This window comes from Brassica oleracea, chromosome C7, assembly GCF_000695525.1.
Source record: "Brassica oleracea var. oleracea cultivar TO1000 chromosome C7, BOL, whole genome shotgun sequence".
Taxonomy (NCBI): domain Eukaryota; kingdom Viridiplantae; phylum Streptophyta; class Magnoliopsida; order Brassicales; family Brassicaceae; genus Brassica; species Brassica oleracea.
The window spans coordinates 7,928,667-7,952,194 of NC_027754.1; the positions used below are offsets into that span (position 1 = coordinate 7,928,667).

Below are 23,528 nucleotides of genomic sequence, written 5' to 3' on the forward strand. Positions count from 1 at the left end.
TTCCTCGCGAGCGACCTGGCTGTGTCGCTCCAAAGACGTCGCTCCCGGCTTGCTCAGAAACCATAGACGCGAGCGACCTTAGGGTGTCGCTCTAGGAGGTCGCTCCCGGCTTGTTCGTCGCTCTCAAATCGACACAACCCGAGCGACCTCTGGGTGTCGCTGCGGTGAGGTCGCTCTAGGAGCTGGAGCGACTTCGCCTTGTCGCTCTAGGAGGTCGCTCCGAAGCGTAGATGGCGAGCGAGTTCATGGCGTCGCTCCGGTAGGTCGCTCCCATGCATTGCTCGTCCAATGATCACTCTAATCACCTCCCTTGAGCTCCAAATGTACCCAAATGTCTCCAGGAACTCCATGTGGTACTCCAATACCTAATGGAGACATATGTATGCAAAATGCAACCTAGACATGGCTTAATCCTAATCTATATGATGAAAATGCACATGAATAAATGGATAAAACAATGTGAATATGCAAGATATCAATGGGTTATCCGCAAGGGACCAAAAGTTATCGTGTGTGGCTTCCGGAATCAGGAAAGTCAATAATCAGCAGAAATATAGTGTTTGATGAAGATAAGCTCTATTGGAAGTCAAGAGAAGAGAAGCTGAAAGGTAAAAAGAAAGTTACTTTCAGTTCTGATTTGGTTCGAGGACCGTCAAATACAAATGAAGGTGGAGCTTCTTCATCATCTTCTGAGTCGGTGATAGTTCGGGTTCTGAGTCAGATCAAGAGGTTGAGAGACAGGAAGTTTCTTCGTCTACTGAGAGTCTTGATGGTATCTTCTAGCGTTACAGAGTTAGAAGAACTTCCAAACTTCCCACAATCTTTGAAAGTGGAGACTTTGTTGCGTATGCTCTAACTTTTGCTAAGGATATTGAAGTTTCTGAGCCAAAGACTTACGCAGAAGCTAGAATGAGCAAAGATTGGGATAAGTGGAAAGCGTCTATGGGAGATGAGAAGACTTCAGCGGATAGGAATGGTACTTGGGATGTTGTTAATCGCACCTCAGAGGCAAAGAGTAATGTTCTAAATGGATTTACAAGTACAAATAGGGAATTCCAGGAGTTGAGGATCCTAGATACAAGTCTAGACTGGTCACCAAGGGTTTCACACAAGTGGAAGGAGTCGACTACAACGAGATATTTGCTCCAGTTGTTAAACATGTATCCATACGGATATTGTTGTTAACTTTGATACTGAACTAGAGCAAATGGATATTAAGACGGTGTTCTTAAATGGAAGTCTAGACGAGATCATCTACATGGAAAAACCTGAAGGGTTTATCAAGAAAGGATATGAGGGAAAATTTTGCTTGTTGAAGAAGTCTCTCTACGGATTAAAGCAGTCTCCTCGCCAATTGAATTTCAAATTTGATGCTTTCATCAGAGAAAAGAGGTTTCACAAGGTGCATTAAGGATCCAGGTGTTTACTTGAAAGAAAAAGGAGCTGAAGAAAGTATATCTCTACTTCTTTATGTGGATGATATGCTTATTGCGGTTAAAGACAAGAAGAAAGTATCAAAGCTCAAAGAAATTCTAAAGAAGGAATTTGAAATGAAGGATTTGGGACCAGCTACTCGGATACTTGGAATGGATATCACTATAGACAGAGAAAAGGGAATTCTAAAGCTATCTCAGGAAAGATATGTTAAACAAGTTCTAAAAGACTTTCGGAATGGAAGATAGCAAACCAGTGGTAACACCAGTTGGATCTCAATTCAAGCTGAAGAGTTTGACTCTAGAGGAATGGGAAAGGCAGAAACATTTGATGGATACAACTCCTTATGCGAGCGCAGTAGGAAGCTTGATGTATGCTATGATCGTAACTAGACCAGACTTGGGATTCGCAGTTGGGCTAGTAAGTAGGTTTATGTCTAAACCAAGCCGAGAGCATTGGGAAGCTGTTAAATGGGTTATGAGGTATCTTAAAAGAGCTTCAGAAGTTTGTCTATATTTTACTAAGAATGATCAGTTCCAGGTGGAGGGCTTTTGTGCTTCTGATTATTCTACAGATCGTGATAAGAGAAGGTCAGTGACGGGTCATGTGTTTCAAGTTGGTGGGAACACCGTGAGCTGGAGATTAGCCTTGCAACATGTTGTAGCTCTCTCTACCACAGAGGCTGAATACATGGCGCTCTCAGAAGCTACGAAAGAGGGGTTCTGGTTGAGGGAATTTTGTTGTGAATAAACATGTTGCAAACAAAATTCATTTCATCACGGACATTTTGGATTTCGGCCTACTCAAGATTCATTCTACTCTAAATCCAGCTGATATGCCAACTAAAGGATTGCCTGGAAATGCGTTAGAGAAGTTCCTCGTAACGCTGGGGGTCACTGCCTGATCGTGCCAGAACGTACTCCGAGATGGTTCTGTTGTTTAGCCGTCTCACCGGTTGAGTACATGTATCAACAGAGAACAAATGGGTTAGTGTTTTGTTACTGGATAAACAACGAGTTAATTAACAAAGGATAAAGAAGATTGGAGACTCACGCTGGGGTTACTGGTGTTTCTCCAAAGAGATTCAGGTGTTCGTTATCTGAGGTTGAAATTAGTATCTATTTTTCTCAAGAATTCAAGTTCAGAGTTAAAAGAGGAAATTCACTTGCAGATTTCAAGGGCAGTGTGTTGTGGCTGAGTTTCAGCTGCTACTGGAAGATTCATGGTTGGTTATGCGGTGTTCAGATGAACAGTTGGAGGGTCCGGAAACTTGAAATCTTCCGGAAGAGTAAGAGTCGGAGATCTTGTCATTTCAGTGGTGAAGATGAGAGGATCTGGACTTGCAACAAGCTGGGTTTCATGACAGAGTTCAGGTTCAATAGGCGGAGGAAGTGGTTCGTCGTTGGATCCGCATTGTCAAGTGGAATCAGTGAGACTGTGTGGTGGTGTTTCCGGCATGGTTCTTGGTTTTGTCGGAACGGTAGAGTTTCGGCGGGATGTTCTTTGTGTCTTGGGCCATTACTAGACTTATCACGTTTAATAGAAAGACAATAAGAATGAGTTGGCCTGATAAGAACCCACTCTTTTACGAGCTCATGCTGAGCTGGAGAAAGTTTGTTACAAGTGGGACCCGAGAGTAACAAACTAAGTTGTCTTCCTCATATAAAGGTTTCGCGATACAGAGAGAGATTATCCGAAACAGAGAGAAGAAAGGGAGATACAAGGAGCAGCTGGGAGAGAAAGATCGTGATCGAGATAGAGAGATCCTGTAGTATTAATAGCTCTTGAGATCCAAGCTCTTTCTCCGGTTCAGGCTATTAGTTTTTGGCGTTGAAAGACTCAGAGGAGGACAGGGAGTCATCCTCATCGTAGTCGCTATGATAGTCTTCTCCGGTATACGTCTTGTGTAGAAGCTTGATATAGCTACACATAAAGCAAACGATAACAATCTCGGTATCATCTTCCTCATTGTATCATCGATCAATAGACGTGGAAAAGCTTGAAAGTTTCAATCTCTCCCCTGACAGTAGGAAACGAAGTATGGGTAAACAATTCGTGTGTGTTCTCTATTGCTTTAGATTGATCATAAACGAAATCGAATCAAGCACAAATCAATTGAACTAGAGCGGTTAGGATCGATCGGAAGTGAACGGTTCTTAAGAAGTCATTGAGAAACATGAAAAAACAACAAAAGGCGATAACCATACAAATACATAGAACTTAGAAGAAAACATAGTCTACTAATAGTTTAATACTTCACACCTCGTACAAGCCTTCTCTCGGAAGAATCACTTCGGAAACTACCAAGCGAACTAGATCGTTCAGTTTTGTTAGGTATAGTTTTGGAGAGCCATTCAAGTCCTTCGTATAAGCCTTGCCCAGTGATGGCTGATGTTCCCTGTATAAACCTGCACCAATCATAAATATACACAAAGCTATTGTTCATTCTCTTACCTCTAAATATATTGTAAATTAGAAAGAACAACAGAACACGTTTTGTAATTACCAACAGCGTTTGGTTAGGCCGTGCAGACCAAGGTTGTTGGCAACTTGGTCCACCGGTAGAGCATTTCTTGAATCTTGCTTGTTCGCAAAGACGAGTACACATGCATTCTGTAGTTCATTCTGTACATTTTTTAATCAATACAGAAAGTTGTAAACATAGAGAAAGAGGAGAAATTTAGTAACACTTGAAAGAGCATTTCTATATGATTTTACATTGGTTAATATTCGATGCAGCTCATTACGAGCTTCTGATAACCTTGCACTGTCACTACTATCCACCACAAAGATTAGTCCTTGCGAGTTCTGAAAATAGTGTCTCCACAATTTTCGAATCTGTTCAAATTTTGGCAGATCAATAAAACCGATTTAAGATTCCATGAGGAGCCTTGAAATAAAGAAAAAATAAAACAAATCTGTTTTATACACTTGTCGAGAGGTACTAGAGTAAATCATGGCCCTGTTTTTGTGTGGACTAGTCCAGTTTCAGAGAGATGAGTAAAAGATGAAATAAATATGGAACTTACCTTCTCTTGTCCTCCTATATCCCATACAGTGAAATTGATGCCTTTGTATTCTACCGTCTCGAGGTTGAACCCTTTGTACATGGTAAAAAAGAACCATGAACATTGTTAAGAATTTTATCAACCTATCAAGAGTGTTTTCCTTACAGATGCACACATAATCAAGGGTGAAAAAGTTAACTATCTACGGATTACAGATAAGCTATCATCCACATAGAATGATCAAAAGTACTAACGAAAACATACCAATAGTAGGCACTGTTGTGACAACTTCACCGAGCTTTAGCTTGTAAAGGATGGTAGTCTTCCCTGAACCATCAAGACCCACCATCAAAATCCTTACTTTAGACTTGGGAAGAAACCTTTTCGCTATACGTGAAAATCTAGCTCCCATATTGAAAAAGAAAAGAAAATTTCCAGAAATCTGAAATATTGTGAAAGAAACAGAGCTTATCTCAAGCTATAAGCCGCATGAGAAAGAAATGAGAGAATAAAAAGTTTGAATTGCTGAACGTAAAAGCAAGCACAAAGGCAAATATGCATTAGAAGAAAGGCTGTAGGGAATAAATTCTTAAAGGTGAATGAAGCAAAGAATGGTCTGCCTTTTCCAAACTCAAAAGCTTACCGTATATTTTCGCTTCCAGTTGATTGATTTCAGACACTGAAGAAGACCTGGTCAGATTCTGTGTTCTGGCTCATCTTAGAAGAATATAATCAGAATCGTATTCCCTGAGAGTACATCACCAGCAGCAATATGGAAGATGACACGTACATAGGAACACACATTACTTTAATTTCATAGAGTAGGTTGTGTGAGCCCAAAACTCGCACAATCAAATTTATAAGAAAAAAGAAATATTTTTATAGGGGATTCGGATTTTCTGCTATAACCAACTACACGTAATCAGGGATAAAATATGGCATGAAAATTATTCGAAGTAAAAAAATAAAAATAACAAATAGACTCTTTATTCCAAATTTCAGCAGAAGCGTTCAAGAAAGGAAACCATACAAGAGGCTCGTCTGAAAGTGATATTACAACTGAACAGTATGCAAAGGCAGTAAAGCTTCTAAGTTCAGCTAGATTAACCAACCAAACCTAAAGTTCCTTTTCAGTCGCAGCTCGTGCGCAAACAGTTGAAAATTATAAAGCCTAGCTAAGTTCTAAGTTACAAAGAGTTTTTGTAGCGAATTTATGTTTTGTTTCTGCTCTGTCCTTGCTGTTAGATGCAACGATCAGATGGACATTCTGATACATACGCAAGTACAAGAGCGAATGGAGCAGAATCTGCAACAGAGAAGTGTACGTGCGGATGAACAAGTCAAGATAAAGATTGCGACTTGAAGAATGGATTGCGGACCAAGGCGAAGTTAATGTGAAGACATCTTGGGGCGCAAGCTTGAAGATATTCACCTTGGAGAAGGGAGATCTCACGATGGGAAGTTCTTAAAGACTTTGGAGAGGTTTTCAGGGGACTTACCTTATTTGGGTAGATAGTGAATATTGGGTATATAGGCGACTTGGATGTATTGTGTATATATAGTCATACTCGACCTGTGGATTAGGATTATCGAGAGAATTGTATTCTTTGCATAAGAGTGGAGTTCACTAAGCTCGTAAACGAGTAAATAACACTAAGGGCTAAGGGGGAGAGATTCTAGAGATCTTGTATTCGATCTTAGGACGTGTGAGGCTAGGGGCACAAGTCAAGAAGGTTCTTGATCTTGATCGGGTTCTGTTTAAAGAGAGACTTGTAAGTTCACTTTAAAAGAATACTAGTAATAACACATATCTTTGTAGAGATATTCTCTGGTGTACTATGTGCTTTACTTTGTTGGTTAGTTCTTGCATTTACAAGTGGTGTCAGAGCGGTCACCCGTTCGATTATATAACATGTGAGATCTTGCGGAACAAATGGAGAACTATCATGAGCTGGTGTCAAGCACACGGGTGATGTTGGATGGATCCAACTATGGACTTTGGAAGTCACGGATGAGATCTATCATTCGATGGATTGATGCCATGGTGTGGAAGTCTGTGACAACGAGATGGTCATAACAAAAGGTCAAGGACGAGAATGGTGTTGAATCCAACAAAGAAGAAGAACATTGGACCGAGACGGAACTCAAGATGGCGAAGTTCAACTCCAGAGCACTTTCAGCTATACATGCTAGTGTTAGGAAGAAGCATTTTGAGCTGATTCAGGGATGTGAGACAGCCAAGGTAGCTTGGGAAATACTGCAAACTCACTTCGAAGGAACTTCAAAAGTGAAGAGCTCACGATTGGATTATCTAGCATCCAAGTTTGAGAATCTCAAAATAGGAGAACATGAGCCAGTTGAAGAATTCATCTCACAACTCAGTGGCATAGCTCAGGAATCCTTGATACTGGGAAAGAAGTACAAGGATAAGAAGCTGGTCAAGAAGTTCCTAAGGTGTCTACCATCTAAGTATACTGTGTACAAGGCAGCTATGTCAGTCTCTCTAAACACAGATGAGATAAGCTTTGATGAAGTGGTGGGGATGCTGAGACCACATGAAATGGAGATTGACGGAGGAAAGAAAGGAAAGGGAGTCGCACTGGTATCACAAGAATCAGATGACAAAGAAGATGACGATGATCCAGTAAGTATGCTAGCCAGGCGTTTTGACAAAGTCCTTCATAGAGCCGAATCAGGTAAGAGAAGAGGAAGTCCATCACGACGTGCTGCAGAAGGTGAGAAACGAACATCTGAGTCAGAAAAGAACGATCAAAAAGTGGAGGTTCAGTGTCATGAGTGTAAGGGGTATGGACACTACAAGACTGAATATCCAACTGTCCGAAGGAGAGAAATCAAGTGCTACAAGTGCAAAGGAATTGGACACTCTCAGCTGGAATGTGTCAATGATCAGAAGAGGAGACATGAGAAGTCGATGATCGGAATTGATGAGATAGACTCAGAAGAAGACAGTGATGAAGAGGATCTGGCTAACTTCGTAGCATTCATTGGCATCACAGAGTTCGTGGAAGGAGAAACTGACATAGACGATGATCAGTCAAGCGCAGACGATGATCAGTCAAGCGCAGACGGTGATGATGGAATTGACTATCAAGAACTGTGTCAGACAGTAGTTCAGAATGGTAAGGAGAATCTATGTCTCAAAAAGGAGAAAAGCGGGTTGGAAGACACGGTGATAAATCTCATAAAAAAACTCGATGATGGAAGAAAGAAGGAGGCAAATACCTCAGATCTGAAGAAGGATAATGAACGGCTTGTTGTCCAAATTGAAGTACTAGAAAAACATGTAAAAAACGAGAAGGCCCGATCGTCTGACTTAAATGCCAAGCTGGAACATCATTACAAGACTGTCAGGATGCTCACTGGGTCTGGGGAGACAGGATCAGACTCCTCGAGGTCTAGGATACACTGGGTATGGAAAGAGTGATACACGACCCATCAAATTTGTCTCAAGCTCCAACTCCGAGGGAAGAACAACAAGTGAAGGTACTACCTCAAAGATTGTTACTGAGAAAGTTAAAAATCTCCAGAAGGTGCTACGACCAGAGATTCAGTAGGAGAGAGGATGTTACTACTGTGGAAAACCAGGTCACATCAAGAAGAAATGCTATCACTATCGGGAGAAAGTAAATCAGTTGCTGAGACAAGGAAAGTACTGGTGGAATGGCTCTCGAAATCAAGTCTGGATCAGGAAATCTGATTTAGGACATACGACAATGAAACCTACTCAACGACCTATCCACAGAGGTCTGACATGCAGCATGGCACTTGTATCAGAAGCAGTGGCATTGGTGTCTGAAGATGAAAAACCATGGTACTTCTACAGTGGATGTTCTCGCCATATGACAGGAGCACGCGAGAATCTCAGAGATATAAAGCCATTGAAAGGAGGAAGAGTCACATTTGGAGATGGAAGCCAATGAGCGATCAAAGGCAAAGGGAAGACAGTTGAATCCAAACCGCCTCTTAAGGATGTGTTCTTAGTCAAGGGACTAAAAGCAAACCTAATCAGCATCAGTCAACTGCTATGTATGGAGAACAGAGTCATGTTACATGGAGTACTATCTGCTAACAACTGCTATGTATGGCAGAGGGTACAACAGTGCTTTGTTGCACATGATGAAACAAGTCTGTGGCATCAAAGACTTGGTCACATGAATATGAGGCATATGACTAACATCATCAAGAAAGGTGCAGTCAGAGGCATTCCTCTGCTGGAGGAAACGGAGAAGACAATATGCGGACCGTGCAATCAAGGAAAGCAGGTCAAAGTCCAACACAAGATGATTCAAGATATTCAGTCAAAGGATATGCTTGAAATGATACACATGGATCTCATGGGTCCTATGCAGACGGAGAGCATAGCAGGGAAGAGGTATTCAAGGTTCACATGTGTGAGATTCATTTGTGAAAAGTCTTATACACTGGAAAGCTTCAAGATCTGGGTTCTTCAAGTTACAAATGGGAAGAGAAGACTGAAGCAGATTCGCAGTGATCATGTGGGATAATTCCAGAATGAAGCCATGAGTAACTTCTGTGGACAACACGGAATAGTTCCGCAATTTGCTGCACCCAAAACTCCTCAACAAAATGGAGTGGTAGAAAGGAAGAATCGCACGCTTCAGGAGATGGCGAGAGCTATGATGCATGGTAACAATGTGCAGCAGAGGTTCTGGGCAGAGGCTATTAGCACCCCATGCTACATCATAAACCGTGTATATGTCAAGAGAGGAACTGTCAAGACTCCGTATGAACTGTGGAAAGGTAAAACACCAAACCTCAGCTACTTTCACGTTTTTGGGTGCAAGTGTTACATTCTGAATGACAAAGAGCATCTTGGCAAGTTTGATGCAAGAAGTGATGAAGGCATGTTCTTGGGGTACTCAGCGAACAGCTCAAGATTCAGAGTCTGCAACTTGAGGTCCCTGATGATCATGGAGTCAGTAAATGCCGTGTTCGATGATGTCACATCAGTTCAGTGGGAAAACGATGAGGATTAGAAGACGGATACACCATCGGATGCATCAAAGGATCCATCAACTGAATCAATGAATGACACATCGCCACCCTCAGAGTGAACTCAGGAGATGAGTACTCCAAATGTTCACAGAAATCACTCATCAAGTGATGTTATTGGCAAGGTGAATGAAAGAAGAAGAACAAGAGGCGTGAAGATCAACTTCAGAGAAATGGTGCAGTATGCGTGTTTTGTCCCAAATATTGAGCCGAAAGACCACACCAAAGCACTCTCGGATGAGTTATGGATCCAAGCCATGCAGGAGGAACTAGAACAGTTCATCAGAAATGATGTATGGGAGTTGGTGGAGAAGACAGGTGATGGTTACATAGTTGGAACTAAGTGGATCTTCAAGAACAAGATTGATGAGAGTGGATTTGTTGTCAGAAACAAAGCAAGATTGGTCGCCCAGGGGTATTCGCAAATCGAGGGAGTTGATTTTGAAGAAACATTTGCTCGAGTTGCTAGATTGGAATCTATCAGACTATTCAATAGTTTGGCATGTATCATGAACTTCACAGTGTACCAAATGGATGTTAAGAGTGCATTTCTGAATGGGGTACTGTCTGAGGAAGTGTATGTGCATCACCCTAAGGGTTTTGAAGATGCAACTAATCCTGAGTATGTGTACAAACTCAACAAAGCCCTATACGGGTTGAAACAAGCACCTCGAGCATGGTATGAAAGGCTGACTGATGTTAGGAGTTTTCAAGGCTCCTAAGACAAATGTTGTAGTATAAATGATTGTCGAACCAGTTCTGAGGGAATTCGAAGCAATGAGAATGTAAGTACTCACTTAATCTAAGTGCAACCAATGATTTAGATGGGTTTTAAACTACTACTAATACTAGAAAGCAATTACAGAATGATATTTTCTTGACTAAGGGAAAAGAGAACTCATGGGCATAGGGATTAGACCTTGGGTGATCAAGTATCGAACTAAGGATGGCATATGATCAATCAAACTATCGACCTTAAGCCTAGACACAATTCTAAGCAAGCTCTATGTCTAGATGAATGCTCATTTGCTAACATATCTCAAACATCAAATGTCTTTGGTTGAATAATGTGAAAGCAATCATTACTAACAAGTCTATTAGCTATCTTAGCATCTTTAACAACAAATGTCTTTGGCAAAGTATACTAAAAGTCTAGGAGAGTTGTCTCAGGCATTTCATCGAACACCTTTCAGGTGGAAAATGCCTATCGATCAACTTTTGAGTGGCCAACTCAGAAGATGCATTATGAATACTCTACTAGCAAGGAACAAGAATGATCTACACTAAAACATCCTAGAACTAACCTAATCACCCTTAATCTCCCTAACCCATGAATTTTAAAAGTGATTACTCACTAATCTCCATGATTCCTCTTAAACCCATATTGGATTTCAGATTAATCATGTAGAGAAAATAGATAAGAAATCAACAAGAACACAAGATGAAAGCAATGAAATCTGAATCAAAAGAAGTTTTTTACTAGTTGTTCTACAGAAAAAGAGATAATCTCCTCTGGTGGCTTACCCCCGGTACTTAACTTAGGTTTAGGCAATGTAAAAAAAAACAAAACAAATGAACGAAAGGCCCCTAAAATAACATAAAAATCGTCCAAGCAAAACACGCGGAGCGGCCTAGCATAGCCGCTCCAGGAGGTCGCTCCCGACGCGTTTCTTGAGCTGGTCGCTCTGGCTGGGAGTGACCTTGGTAGGTCGCTCTGAGAGGTTGCTCCAGGATGCTCGATTTTGGTGTCTCCGGACAAGAGGACGCGAGCGACCTTGGTGTGTCGCTCCAACAGGTCGCTCTGAACATCGGGAGCGACTTCGGCACGTCGCTCTGGGAGGTCGCTCTCCGGACGTGAAAACGCGAGCGACTTCGTGCGGTCGCTCTGGGAAAATCACTCCGGGAAAATCGCTCCGGGATGTGGTGCACAGCGACTTCATGTAGTCACTCCGGGAAGTCACTCCAGGCAGTGCTCGTCCAAAGATCACTCTAATCACCTCCTTTGAGCTCCAAATGCACCCAAATGTCTCCAGGAACTCCATGTGGTACTCCAATACCTAATAGAGACATATATATGCAAAATGCAACCTAGACATGGCTAAATCCTAATCTATATGATGAAAATGCACATGAATAAATGGATAAAACAATGTAAATATGCAAGATATCACTGACAAACTTTCTTGTTGACAAAGGCTACATCAGAGGAAATGTTGACAAAACACTGTTTGTGCTGAAGAATGAAACAGCGATGCTGGTGGTTCAGATCTATGATGACGACATCATCTTGGGAGGAACATCTAAACGACTTGTAGATGCTTTCACTCGAGACATGACTAAAGAGTTTGAAATGAGCATGGTGGGGGAGTTGAAATATATACTCGGGTTGCAAATTCAGCAGACAAAGGAAGGTGTTTTCATCTCGCAAAGTACCTACGCAAAGGCACTACTGAAAAGGTTTCGACTAGATCACTGCAAGGAGGCAAAAACTCCGATGAGCTCTACCAACAAAAGTTGCAAAGATGATGAGGGTGAACCAGTGGACACGAAGCTGTACAGAGGAATGATCGGGAGCTTACTTTACGTTACGGCTAGTCGACCAGATCTAAGTCTGAGTGTGGGGATATGTGCTAGGTATCAAGCAAAACCGAAGAAGTCTCACCTAGAGGCAACTAAGAGAATCATTCGATATGTCAAAGGCACGGTTAACCTTGGGATCTACTAATCAAAGGAATCGAATGGAAATCTTGCTGGATACTGTGATGCAGACTGGGCTGGAAGAGTAGACGACCGGAAGAGTACCATTGGGGGATGTTTCTTTCTCGGAAACAACTTGGTTGCATGGCTGAGCAAGAAGCAGAACTTTGTATCATTGTCTACAGCAGAGGCAAAATACATTGCTATGGGGAGTTGTTGCACACAGCTGATGTGGATGAAGCAAATGTCTACTGACTATGGCATGGATACTGGATCATTCCTGGTCTACTATGACAACAAGAGTGCAATCGACATATCAAAGAACCCGGTGCAACACTCAAGGACCAAGCACATTGACATTCGACATCACTTCATCAGGGAACTAGTCAATGTACAACAGGTAGTGATTGAACACATTGTCACAGAATTACAACTAGCTGGCCTTTTCACTAAACCTCTAGATCTTAACTGTTTTGTTACTCTTCGAAACTCCATTGGGTTTTGTGAGACATAACAAGTTTGTGTAAGTGTACAGGGGATGACGGAAGGGCTGATGCAGAGGCACCCAAAGCTCAGATTTTGTCTTACATCAGAAGCGAGTAGTAGAAAAGAGCTGCCGAATATGCCGTCATGATCTCAAAAGATACAGGTTTCGCATCGAGAGAGCAATCAAGTAACAAGGGGAAGAAGATGTTCAATGTTTCCCATCATCAAAAAGGGATAGAAAAGAAAAGAGAGAAAAAAAGAAAAGAAAACGAAAAGGAAGAAAATAAGTAACAACCCCCAGCTCTCACATGACGAATAAATGTTGAAAACTGAGTCAGGACATGATAAAGGCATATTTGTGTGAAAGCTAGACATGAAATAAACCTGATGATCAGATGATGATCTAGTAGAACAGAAGGGTGCATCTTTAGCAGAAGCTATGTCAGCCTCTGGATCACTCGACGAACAGTTGTCAACGGGAAAAGGTAGAACAAAAATCTTTCTGTGCTAAAAGAATTGATAATTAACATGTGTGACACGTGTTCTCTCACTGCTTGCATGTTTGACGTACTAAATGTTCTTTTGTCTAAGTGGTTGTGTCAGTAAAAGTCATTGAGTAATGCTACTAGTCTATGTCATCAAGTGTCACAGTGGAACAGTGAAGATTCGGCCCAATCAAGTCTTGCGTGGACAATACGTGCCGACATCAGAGAAAAGGAAAGAGAGATCGTGTGAGACTAAATGGAAGATTTCAATTTTTGAAATTTGAAAAACTTCCATTTTAGAGAGAGTGGGAGATATGATGAATATCTAGGAGATCGTGGGGTAATGCATCAGAAAGGAAATGATTACCCCTTGATAAACCCTAGTCGCTAACTTATCTCTCTCTCAATTCTCTTTGCTCTCAAAACTCAAAAATCCCAAAAGGAAGAAATACTCTGTCTCTCTCTCAAGAGATCATGTCGGAGAACAAGACCTTCCACCGCCGGTAAACCATCACGACCACCACCGCTGGACCTAGTCGACTACAGTGATGAAGAGGAAGTGACGACGCCACAACAAAGCCAGACGTCTCAACCCATGTCCGAAGATCTTCATACCGCAGCCGAACAACTGGATTATGGGTCAGATGCCGAGGCAGAACCGGTGGGATCCACAAGGAGATGAAGAACGTGAAGGAGGGAAGAAGCAAAAAGTCCTCCGAAGCAATTCCAGAGGAAGCTGATGCAACTAAAGCTCACAAGATAAATCGAGGAAAAGCGATCGAAGTCTCTTCGGGTGAATCTGAGGAAGAAGATGACTCGGAGAACGCTAACTCAGACGAAGTTGAGGAAGTTGATGTTGAAGACGTGGAACCATCAATCAGTGTTAAGGAGAAAGAGAAAAAGAGAAAAGCTCCATCATCAACAACCCAGAGCAATCCTGTAAGAAAATCGACCAAGAAAACCTCAGCCTCAGGAATCAAATCTCATACGAAGGCCAAACCAACTCCAGCCGCAGCACCATCTGACCAAATCAAGAGAGGATTGACTAGTGCAGAACGTCTTACAGAACAAAGGTATGCGAGTTTTGCCTCTAGAGAGATCATTCCAGAACGTTCGGTGCATCTAAACTCAGAAGACACATGTGCCTATCTGAGTATAATCAAGAAGGGAAAACTTGAGAAGACTGTCACAGGTCTAGGAGGCTACATTCCAGAGATTGTGAAGGAACTATATGCAGCCTTGCCTGCTGAGATGACCAGAGGACCAGAAGTAATAGTGACAATAAGAGGGCAGAAGTATAATTTTTCTCCGGCTGTGATTGATCAATACTTCGATGCGTCACCTCTTGAAGGAGAGGAGATAGAGGTAGAGGCAACCATGGATGAAGTCAATAGTGATGAGCTTGCTTACTTCCTGACCGAGGGAACACTGGAGATGAAGAACCTCATGACAAGCTCCTTGTCTACGTGTAAAGCTGCGCTGCTGGTTCTTGCACCATACAACTGGGTACCTTCGTCTAATAAGAATGATGTGTCAATTGATCATGCAAAACTCGTCTATAAGATGTTTCATGGAGTCCGTGTTGACATAGGAGTAATGGTCTACAATCAAGTTCTTAACCTCGGAGTCATTAAAAAAGAGGGAGAAAAGAAGGACACGTGGTGGTTGATATTTCCACGTACCATCTATGGTGTGCTTCAGATGCAGCACATGGTGCAGTGAAAACCAAGAGAGAAACTTGTGGCTGTAATTCCATACAAGAAGGACCCTCGTCTGGGAGAAGAATACCTCAAGAATCAAGCGGAAGCACGAGAAGCTGCAAAGAAGGCTCAGAGGCAGACAAAGAAGAAAGGGAAATCTGCATCAACATCAACTGCAGCACCTCCCTCTTGACCACCTCCGAGCACTCCTCGTCCCAAGAGGACTGATCCATCTGGTTATGTGCCACCAAGACAGTCTCCGCAGTCTGCTGGGAAGTTCCAGTTCATTCATCTTGGAACCATTGCAGCTCCAGGACAACCGATCGATGCTGACGAGGCAAAGCTGGCTTTGGATACGGTTTCAGCAGCAATCCAACAGCTTGCAACTGCAATGCAAACCCTGACGAGCGTCGTTGGACAGATTACAAGCATGCTGTACCCAAGTAAGTCTTCTATCTGGTTTTATTTGTTCTGATCTTTGTGAGTTTAACTCTGTATGCTCTCAAGCAGGGGGAGAAGAAGACGGAGACGATTCGCAGCAGCAGGATGACCAGGAGAACTAGATTATGGGGGAGAAAATTTTAGTTTTCTCGGGTTTTTAATTATGGGGGAGTGAGAGATAAAACAATGATGTAGCAGTTTTTGGTTTTGGTTTTATGTTTATCTCTAATTCTTGAACTCGCATGTTTTGAACTTCCATTTCGTTTTTAATGCACGTATTATTCAGGATATATGTGTTCGAATGTGTGTGGTTGTTTGAGCGGATATGTGCAGGTACTTGAGAGGCATCCAAAGCTAAAAGGGGGAGACTGTAGATGCATAGATCAGATGGGCGTTCTGATACAGATGCAATTACAGCAGCGAATGGAGCAGAGTCTGCAACAGAGGAGTATACGTGCGGATGAACAAGTCAAGATGAAGATTGTGACTTGAAGAATGGATTGCGGACCAAGGCGAAGTTAATGTGAAGACATCTTGGGGGAGCAAGCTTGAAGAGATTCACCTTGGAGAAGGGAGATCTCACGATGGGAAGTTCTTAAAGACTTTGGAGAGGTTTTTAGGGAACTACCTTATTTGGGTAGATAGTGAATATTGGGTAGATAGGCGTGGATAGCCGACTTGGCTGTATTGTATATAAAATCATACTCTACCTGTGGATTAGGGTTGTCGATAGAATTGTATTCTTAGCCTAAGAGTAGAGTTCACTAAGCTCGTAAGCGAGTGAATAACACTAAGGGCTAAGGGGTAGAGGTTCTAGAGATCTTGTATTCGATCTTAGGACGTGTGAGACTAGGGGAACAAGTCAAGAAGGGTCTTGATCTTGTTCGGGTTTTGTTTAAAGAGAGACTTGTAAGTTCACTTTAAAAGAATACTAGTAATAACACATATCCTTGTAGAGATATTCTCTGGTGTACTCTGTGCTTTACTTTGTGGGCCAGTTCTTGCATTTACAGCTGTTGGGGTCAAAACCGGTCCTAACGAAATCAACGGCTATTATCACCCGAGAAGCATATCCTTCACAAGAATAAACAAGAAATGTCGAGAGAACAATCCACATACCCGTTCCAACTTGAACAAAGAAACATAGGACTGCAAACTCCATCAATTTCTTCTCAGAAAATAAATAAAGAGATTTTTGTGCGAACAAGAATTATCCGGAAAACATTCTTTCAGAAGGTTTTTACGAAACAAAAAAATTTGCAAACTGTTTTTCGTAAACTAACTTCGGAATATTTTTGCGGAAAAAACTTTCATAAAACCCGTAGAACACTAAAAACAATTATACGAAATAATGATCCGTAAAACTAAATTCAGAAAGTGTTTAAAGAAACACTTCCGTAAAACAAATCAAAATAAGTTTTACGAAACAATCTTCTGTAAAACTAACTTCGGTAAGTTTTAACAAGAAACTTTCGTAAAACAATCAAAACAGTTTTACGAAACAATCTTCCATAAAACTAACTTTGGAAAGCTGTTAAGGAAAAACTTTCGTAAAGCAAATCAAAGAAAGTTTACAAAACAATCTTATTTAAACTAACTTCAAAAATCTTTTACGGAAAAACTTTTGTAATTCAAATCAAAGCAAGTTTACTAAATAAACTTCTTTAAACAAACTACGGAAAGTTTTTACGGAACAAATTTCATAAAACAATCCAAAAAAGTTTCCGAAAATCGAGTGAGAGCATACGAAACTATCAACGGAGAACATAAGAGACTAAATAGATCCAAGAGAGAGAAGCATCGCCTTTTATTATAATGATGTTGCACATGGATCAATATCAGATAATATCAAATAGTTGCCGACAAGGTGATTTGCTACTCACTGAAAATGCATGTCAAGCTTCTTGTTCATGCATTGACAAAAGTTGCATCCAAAAATTCAAAATCAAAACCATATTAGATTAGCGTCTTTTTATTTCAAAGTTTTATCTTCAAATCTATTAATTGTCCAACCTATTAAAATTAGAAAATAAGTTAAATTAATCTTAAAATTCTAAGTAAAAGAGAATTAAGCAATGAAAATTTTGATTTTTTCCAAAATTTAAATATCTAAACCCGACCCAAAATAACCGGACTCGAACTAAAAATATCAAAACCTGGTCCGATATTTAAAAATACCCGAACGGGTTCTAGACCCCAATACCGAAATATTCGAACCTGAACCGAATGCCGATTCTATAATCTTTAGATTTTAAATCAATACAAATCAAGCTCGGCTAAATTTTCTTAGTAAATTCTATTCATAAAAAACTTTTTCTTGTTTATATAAATCAATAAAAAAGTTATAAAAATATCTATTATGTGTTCTAGCTCACATAGACCACAATTAAAAGTGGATGAGGAGCGGATAGCCAAAAAATTTAGAAGTATTTGTGATCCCTTTCATTTTCTCAGGAACATAATTTCCATCCATCATTTATTCTATAAGAGTAAAAATAAAATAGAACATAGCTATACCTTTTTTTTATAAATGGTTTTCATATTAAAAGGCATTAATTATTACAACGAATTTTCATCCATAAGTTTGAATTTTTCTGCAACAAGTATTGTATAAAACAAGATCCTAGTGAAAGATCCATCTGTGAATATTAGAAGACAAGCGATAAAAAACTAACTAGAGAATATGGTTTCCTCGGCCACGATGACCGCCTTTGCCTCTTCCACTAACTTTAGTCCATTACATATCTTGTAATTTTTGGGTTGGCTTAGTTGTTCTTCCTCCTTTAGTTAAGTTATAACTAAAAGTCACTCTAAACTCATCAAAACCTGTCTCTTTTCCATAGATTACCGGAATCTCTGGCTCCATATGGAATCGTTGATGGTTAAAGTGAGAGGATTGTCAGAACCAATCGATTGCTCATTTTTAGAGGTTTTAGGACTCAAAAGTGATTACTTTTGATGAAATTTCTTCCATAACATGTGACTGAGAAAGAGCAGTGTTTCCAACTGCTAACATAGGCAAAGTATTTTCAAGATTTGAGCAAGGAGGAAATGTACCTCATGTGAACGTGTAAACGTAGTTGCAGTTACAACTTTGACTAGTGTAGTGGCAGTATCATTTTCAGTGATCTCATGTGCTTGATGGGCAGGTGAGTGTGAATTAGGCTTCAATGTGCTGACTATTGTTTCAGAAGAGTTTTGCAACAATTTAGTTATATCCACCATTGGAACCTCTTCACTTGATACATGAGTTTATTTAGTTGTAAGAACAGAATCTTTTGGATTAGGAGGGAGGAGATACCTCTTCTCATTATAACCAGAGTTCTAAATCTTTCACAAGTAGTTGGGATCCAAGAATACTCAACCTCAACCAAATATATATTGCCTTGCTTGACATCAAGCACAATTAGTTTCGGAAAAGGTCTGTCTAAGTCGACCTCAACAAATATCTTAGCGTCCCCCATATTTTATGGATCTAAACTAGGATTGTGACTAAGCATTGGCTCTCCCAACCCAGATGATATATGACTAACCTAATCTAGAGTAGCATGATTCGGGGATATTCTTAAGGTTAACCTACACCTGTAAAGTAGAAATTTAAGAAATTTTGAAAGAGTTAACACGACTCCAAGAAGCAACAAAGAGAAGACAATCATCAATTTGCCATACTCTCTGTTTAATAACCCATTTACGGGTATTTTCATGGGGAATATAGAACAAAAACAAAGAGTCACTTAGCTTCCGATAAGTTATCCTACATTCCCGACCCCATAACCTGTTCAATACATCATGCATGAGACCACTAGGTGGGATTGAACACAAATGGAACTGGACAACAATTTATTATTCCTTATTCTCAAGGCCTAGTCTAAGAATCGTCACTTGAGGTGTGCCATCCAATCTGTATCGGCTCAACATCACGAAATAGATTTCTCGAAGCTTGGTTCATGCGAGCTGGCCTTGGGAAATGAAGGATTTTTTTATCCTTGAAAATTGGAGGTGGAGTATTTTCCACTGGTAGCACCAGACCATTCATCTGGGATTGCTTATTTGAGATAGCTTTGCCAATAGTTGGCCATAAAGAAGCTATCTTTTTTACAGCTTCTGTGACTCCTTGCCTTGGAGTTCCCGGTTCTGGAGGGATAGGGGAAGGTGTGAAATGATGTGGTTTCAACCAAGCTCTCATAGATTGAACAAAAGGAATTCTTCCAGGTTGAGATTCCATAATTTTAGCTTGAGGTGAAGCAATATGCCCGTTATGTTGGTCGAGGATTGATTTTGGAAGTGGAGTCTGCTCGTGCACCACACTAGATATACAGTAACATCACTCACAACATCAGAGACATTCGCCGCATCCAAGCTCATATCAAGGGAGAGAACCTTCAAGGTGAAGGTCAGCGAGTAATTAAATCAAGTTTGGAGTGTGAATTGAAGTCAGTGACGGTGGTTATGGCTGTCAAATTGAAACGAAAGAAGCTAGGTTGAAACTCCGGTGATGTGTAAATGGGTCTTTGCTAGGGTTCTTTTTCTTCAATCATTGTTTGATCACTGATGTTGCTAATAGTAAAATAATAACATAGCTATACTTTTATCCTCTGCAATATCTACGTATGATGAGTCATGAAACCACCTTTTTACTGTTCCTACTCATCTGAGGTAGCCATGGGCATTCGGTTCTCGGTTCAGTTCTTTTGATTCCAATTCTGTTCTTTCGGTTCTTCGGTTCTAGATGTTTAGGATCCGTTCGAGTATTTAGAAAGTTTACTTCGGTTTCAGTTTGATTATTTCAATTTTTGGTTTGGTTAGGGTAACAAAGTTGGAAACCGGCTTATATCCGAGGTAATTTCAGATATCATCTGGTTCGGGTTCGGTTTTGTTGTTTGGTTAATTCGGGTTAAAATGTCAAAATTTAAGTTTTCGGATTAAATATCAAATTTTTAGAAATTTTCTGATAATTCAAATAATTTAAAATATTTTGGATAAAAAGTATTATAGTAGTTTGTTTTTTTCTTTTCCATTTTAAGCTATAAATAATATTTGTAAAATCATTCGATTATTTTAAAATTAAATATAGTTTACATATTTATAAGTATATAAACTATATTATAGAAATTTGGGTACCCATTCGGTTCCCGGTTTGGTTCCTATTTGGTTTCGGATTTTTGATTCTAGAGATATAAGATCCACTAGTATAATTGATAGGATCGAAACCCGAACTAAACCTCGTTTTTCGGTTCTTCGGTTTTGGATAAATGTGCCCAGAGCTAGTCTGAGGTATAGAGATGCTACACAACAAGTGAATTCTCACGTATCCAAATGGCCGTTCATGGTGTATTCCATTGACAGTGGAGAGAATGAAATAAGCGTAGGCATAAAGAACTTTCAATGATGTCGCAAATAGTATGAAGGATTATAGAGAAAACCATAAGAAACAAGTGCAGTCTTAGTTAGAAAAGAATAAATTTAGAAATATGATTCACTTGATGCACGTACCGAATTTCTGGATAAATTTAACATTTATTACACTGAAAAAATGAAAAAAATAAAATAAAATCCAAAATATTCTTGGGACCAGAAACAAATAACGAAAGAAAGGGGAAAATCAAGGGAGAATTGCCAAGTGTGACTCAAAACTTGGAGTCAAACCCAAAACAATACCCCAACTTGGGTCAAAGGCAAAAGTAACCTAAAAGGCTATTGAAATTACAACTATCCCCTTGTGACCAAACAAAAAAAACGGAAATTTTTTTACGTTTCTACCCCTCGCAAGTCGTCTGTTTAGACGACTTGAAAATAAGTCGTCCAGACGACTTAACTGAAAGTCGTCTGGACAGTTAGTCTTAAACATAATTTAAAAATTTTGTAAAAAATATTTTGATAAGTGAAAAATGGGAATTATGTAATTAACATATGTCTTAGGAGGTATAAATTAAGATATAACAAATTTCAATTGTTTTCAGCATAGATGAGTGAAAGTAGTGAGTCATGATATTCTTAAGTTTATGTTTCATCAACATATGTTGTAGTATTGTATGTGTTCTTAGGGTTAGATTTTGGAAAGCATTAAAACCGTTTTTGAAAATTTTTAAAATTACTTATGCGTGTTCATTTCTGTGTATAGTAAACACTATTTAAGTATAATTTGATTTTATAACGTGGTTAGTTAGTTAATCTAGTCATTTTAGTTTAGGGGTTCATTTTAGGGTCTAGGACGACTTAATATTTTGTCGTCTGAAAACAGACGACTAAATATTAAGTCGTCTGTTGTACATTATCAGCCAGAATAAGTCGTCTAAACCGGACCAAACCTTAAAGTTTACCAATGTAATTTTAAAGCTAACCGGATTATTTACCCAATATATAAGGTGATTTTTATTTTTTTGTTTCATTTTTCGCGAAATTCAGAAACCCTAACAGTTCTCCCTCTCAAAGGCGATTTCGAATTCCCACGATTTCCGAACAAACCATCGTTCTCAACATCGGCTATCTATCTCACTTCATTCTCACCGTTGTCGCCGCAGCTTCTTCTAACCCTAGCCGCGCCGATTCCTCTAAACCCTAGCGCCGCCGATTCCTCTAAACCCTAGCGCCGCCGATTCCTCTAAACCCTAGCGCCGCCGATTCCTCTAAACCCTAGCGCCGCCGATTCCTCTAAACCCTAGCGCCGCCGATTCCTCTAAACCCTAGCGCCGCCGATTCCTCTAAACCCTAGCGCCGCCGATTCCTCTAAACCCTAGCGCCGCCGATTCCTCTAAACCCTAGCGCCGCCGATTCCTCTAAACCCTAGCGCCGCCGATTCCTCTAAACCCTAGCGCCGCCGCTTCCACTATATCCGAACAAACCGTCGCCCTCGCCACCGTGGTCACCAACGTTCTAAACACTAGCGCCGCCGCTTCTTCTAAACCCTAGCGCCGCCGCTTCTTCTCTGTAAACCTTAGCGCCGTTTCTCTGTAAACCCTAACGCCGCTAAGTCATCAATCTCGAGGAAAAGATGAACATAAAACGTTGTCTCTATCAATTTACTCATTCTCACCGTTTCACGTTTATTTTTTCAGATCTATAACCGCAATGACGAGTACTCCAACTCCTTCTGCGACTGGAAGACTTGTAAGTAATTTAAGTCGTCTACTAAGTCGTCTGGACTTATATTGTTGTCTTTGATTATTTTGCAGACAAAAAGGATGGATATTCCAGAACTCCCCCGTAGGTTATACACATCAGGGGAAGAACCAGAAGCCCACAATAGCATTTCGTATCATACGGATAACAGCAAGTTGCATACTGCTCTTAGGAAAGCTCTTACTGATGACGAATTTGAAGAGCTCAAGGAGTCGAGTTTGGGAGTTTTCATCAAGTTCAAGGAGCAGGGATTTGGTTGGGCTTCAAGGCTGGTTCACTACATGCTCAGTTTCAAGCTGGACATTAAGAAGAAGTATGAGATGTGGTCTCTCGTTGGTCCAGAACCTTTGAGGTTTTCACTGTTAGAGTTTGAAAACCTCACTGGTCTAAACTGCGAGTACATCGAGGACCTTGAGACACCAAAATGTGACGTTACCCCAGAGATGGTTTCTTTCTGGGGGATGCTGGGAGTTCATCTGGAAGCTGGGCCAACTACTGATCAGATAATAGCAGCACTGAAGAGATGCGGGGATTGGTCCAGGGAAGATCGCAAGCGGCTCGCGTACCTCTCCATCTTCACTGGATTCATTGAAGGGAGAAAGTTTTCAACCGCTACACGATCTACTCTGGCAAGGCTAGTGATGGATTTAGAACGGTTTGAGAATTATCCATGGGGGAGAGTCGCGTTTAAGGTGCTGATGGACTCTTTGTGGAACAAAGAAATTGCTGGCTGTTACACCGTGGATGGGTTTATACAAGTTCTTCAGGTCTAGACGTACACAGCTATGCCGGAATTGGGTGCTAGTATTGGTGGTCCCAGAGCAGACAGTCCGTCTCCACCGATACTGGCTTACGAGGGCAGCAGGTACACAGCTATGCCGGAATTGAGTGCTAGTATTGGTGGTCCCAGAGCAGACAGTCCGTCTCCACCGATACTGGCTTACGAGGGCAGCAGAGGCCGCAGATCAATGAAAGCTGCTATCTTGAGTCAGGTATTTACTTCAATCCAAAAGACTGCGCAGACGACTTATTATAAGTCGTCTGGAAAGTCTTCCATCTGGACGACTTATTAGACGACTTATAATAAGGCGTCTGGAAAGTCTTCCCAGCTGGACGACTTATCG

At 40.7% G+C, this 23,528-nt stretch overlaps 1 protein-coding gene across 1 annotated transcript; it reads right to left on the minus strand.

Moving 5' to 3' along the window:
* Positions 1–3,531: 3,531 nt before the first annotated feature.
* LOC106303974 (probable ADP-ribosylation factor At2g15310) lies at positions 3,532–4,984 on the minus strand. The gene is made up of 5 exons (XM_013740338.1): positions 4,707–4,984; positions 4,464–4,534; positions 4,153–4,272; positions 3,941–4,059; positions 3,532–3,842 (listed from the first exon to the last, which is right to left on the minus strand). The coding sequence occupies exons 1-5, from the start codon at positions 4,852–4,854 to the stop codon at positions 3,683–3,685; spliced, it is 618 nt and encodes a 205-aa protein (XP_013595792.1). The 5' UTR covers positions 4,855–4,984; the 3' UTR covers positions 3,532–3,682.
* Between the last annotated feature and the right edge of the window lie 18,544 nt (positions 4,985–23,528).

Excerpts from the sequence above, each read along its gene's own strand:
- LOC106303974 (XM_013740338.1), bottom strand. The coding sequence starts at position 4,854 with ATGGGAGCTAGATTTTCACGTATAGCGAAAAGGTTTCTTCCCAAGTCT. Across the intron at positions 4,273-4,463 it reads ATATAGGAGGACAAGAGAAG|ATTCGAAAATTGTGGAGACA; the intron begins GTAAGTTCCATA and ends AAATTTGAACAG. Across the intron at positions 3,843-3,940 it reads GGCCTAACCAAACGCTGTTG|GTTTATACAGGGAACATCAG; the intron begins GTAATTACAAAA and ends TGATTGGTGCAG.